Below are 2,575 nucleotides of genomic sequence, written 5' to 3' on the forward strand. Positions count from 1 at the left end.
CGGGCAAAACTTGTTGTAGTAGATAATGGAGAAGTTGTTGTGCTAAGGCCTGTAGGACCAGCGCATCAAAACTATAACCATCGTCGTTGAAGAGTAGTATAGATCGGAAGGATCCAACCGAAAAACACTCGAACGTAGACGAACTACGACTAGACCCGAGCAAATCCATCAAAGACCCACCGATGATGCTTGATGTCCCTAGACGGGGGCTAGAAGAGAAGAAGCTTATTTCATCTTCAAAGAGTTGTTACCGTCTTGCCTTCCCGAGCAAGACACTAATCTTAAAAACACTTGAGGAAACATCTAAAAATACATTCCTCCCACCGGCAAGGCCGGGATCCACCACGTCACCATGGCGCTAAGGCCATCGAAAACAAGACGGACCGGCGACGATGCCGCCGAAAGGTAGAGAAACCCTAGTCTTTTTTTTTTGAGAGAGAAACCCTAGTCTCTTTTTAGGAGAGGAGGCGCGTGCGTGGTCGTAGTTTTTATCTTTGCACGTCCTTATGAACATGTGGATTTGACTAAACCGTCGATGCTCACATGTGGTGGAGAATCACCTCTCAAGTATTTTAATCATTTTTCCCTAAAAAAAGTATTTTAATCATTTTAAAAGTAGTAGAACACAAGTAATAATACGGAGTGGTGGATGGGGCGACGCTACGTACATAAATATTCCGCAGTCTGTGACTACACCGTTTACGTAGATAATGGGCAATTTATTTCATGTATATATAACAGCAGGAAACATAATTAACGATGATGGTATAGACGTCCATTTCATCTCCTTTATTACCCCCATCACTCTAGCGGCCTAGGCGCTGTCCTGCAGCGTCTGGAGCAGCGCCGAGCGGAGGCCATCAGCGTCCTGCATCGAGGGTGGCACGTCCACGACGACGTCCTGCAGGGTCACGCCTTGCACGCCGCTAACGCAGGCATGCTGCACCTGCAGCTCCAGCGACCGGAGCGCGCCCATCAGCCGCGCCGGAGCGTGGCTGGCTGCTGTGGTCACACGCACCGCGGCCGCGTCACTTCCCACCATCCGCACGTCCACCGCTTCATCTACCTGCACGAACTTGGAAGCGGCCACAGAGCTCTGCTCTAGTTCCTTGTTGGCCTCGTCCCCGAGGCGCGCCACGCGGGAGCGCAGCTCCGCGATGTAGGCGACGGCGTCTGCCAGGAGTGATGCCTTGTCCATGCGGGACACGTTGGGGACGGCAGCTCGGAGATCGCAAAATCGACGGTTCAGTTTGTCGCGGCGCAGCCGCTCGGCCTGCACATGGCTGACGGCGCTATGGCGACCGTCAGAGCGGGGCCCGGTTTTCCGGCCCCGCCGGTTGGTTTGGCACTGCAGCGTTGCCGGGAGGCTCGGTGGCAGCTCGGAGAGCTCAGCGCTCCGGAGGAGCGTTCTTCCCGTGGGAGACAGCTCCCTGTCCGCGTTCTGGGACATCGTGCCGTCGTCGAACAGCCATTGTTCGGGAATTTCCCGGGACACGAACTCGAGCACCTGCTGGCCTACGGTGGAGAAGTGGGAGGACGGTGAGGGTGGAACGAAGGAGGAGGACGGAGAGAGGAGATCGTCCATGGACGGTAGCACGATATCGCTACTCTATCGCTTGGAAGTGACAAGCAGAGATATGATCATATGATCGCTTGGGTGTGTTTATATACTGCTGGCACATTTGCAGTTATACTCTGGCAGAAAGGATTATTTCGAAGCAGTGGCCTAGACGCATCTCATTGTCTTATGAAGTGACAGTAGCGGCTTAGAATCATATGAAGTGGCAGAGGAAACTTTATTGCGGCAGCTACATGGTCCCATGTGAACAATGTTGACTCAGCTGAGATTGAGTGCAATCAGAAACGGTATTATTTTGACAGTAAATATTGTATGTAATAGCTTGATCGTCGATGCATACTATTTTTTTTCTCGAATATGTACGAGTGTGCCTATCTCTTATAGAAAGGGGAGGGTGAAGAACCCAAACCACCATCGATGTTACAGCTTGTTAGACACTACAACATCGGCACTCTACATTGGGTTTACAATGCTGGCTCCTGACTCTGCAAATGCTTCTCTCGTTAACTGTTTCCCAGAAGTAAATGAGGTAGCAGACTGCTTAGCGAAAAATCCCTTTAGCTCTAGATCCTCTTCTTTTTCTGGGTAGTGGCTCAAGCAGTGTGGCAGGTAGAACGAACGACAAGGAGTAGGGGCCGTAGGTCCGGTGCCAGGTGGAGTGGCCGGGGCGGCGGCCCAATAGCTGGTTCGGGAAAACGAAGGTCGAGAGGGGAAAGACCTATCGCTCGATTTTGTTTATATTTTGTTTGTCTTGAGGAGAGTCTCCGGATGTGCGAATTCTCTATTGGGCATTGCTACACGTCGGTCAACCGACCGATATCGGTGGGGTTCCGCGTCGTTCGATTGGGCGAGCTCTGGCCGTCGAACCCGTGTGGTCTTCCTCCCACATGCCACTTTCGTCTTTTCACATCCCGACTTAGGCATGCACACCATCCCAAGTCGCCTTAACGTCCTCGCCGCCCGCCAATTGACCTCGTCGTCAGCCGCAACTCCCCC

General features: G+C 52.4%; 1 protein-coding gene across 1 annotated transcript; it reads right to left on the minus strand.

The window, feature by feature from the left end:
* Window positions 1–814: 814 nt before the first annotated feature.
* LOC123042006 (transcription factor MYC1-like) lies at window positions 815–1,585 on the minus strand. The gene has a single exon (XM_044464537.1). It carries the CDS (start codon window positions 1,583–1,585, stop codon window positions 815–817), a length of 771 nt encoding a protein of 256 aa, XP_044320472.1.
* Between the last annotated feature and the right edge of the window lie 990 nt (window positions 1,586–2,575).

Source organism: Triticum aestivum, chromosome 2B (genome assembly GCF_018294505.1).
Source record: "Triticum aestivum cultivar Chinese Spring chromosome 2B, IWGSC CS RefSeq v2.1, whole genome shotgun sequence".
Classification (NCBI taxonomy): Eukaryota; Viridiplantae; Streptophyta; class Magnoliopsida; order Poales; family Poaceae; genus Triticum; species Triticum aestivum.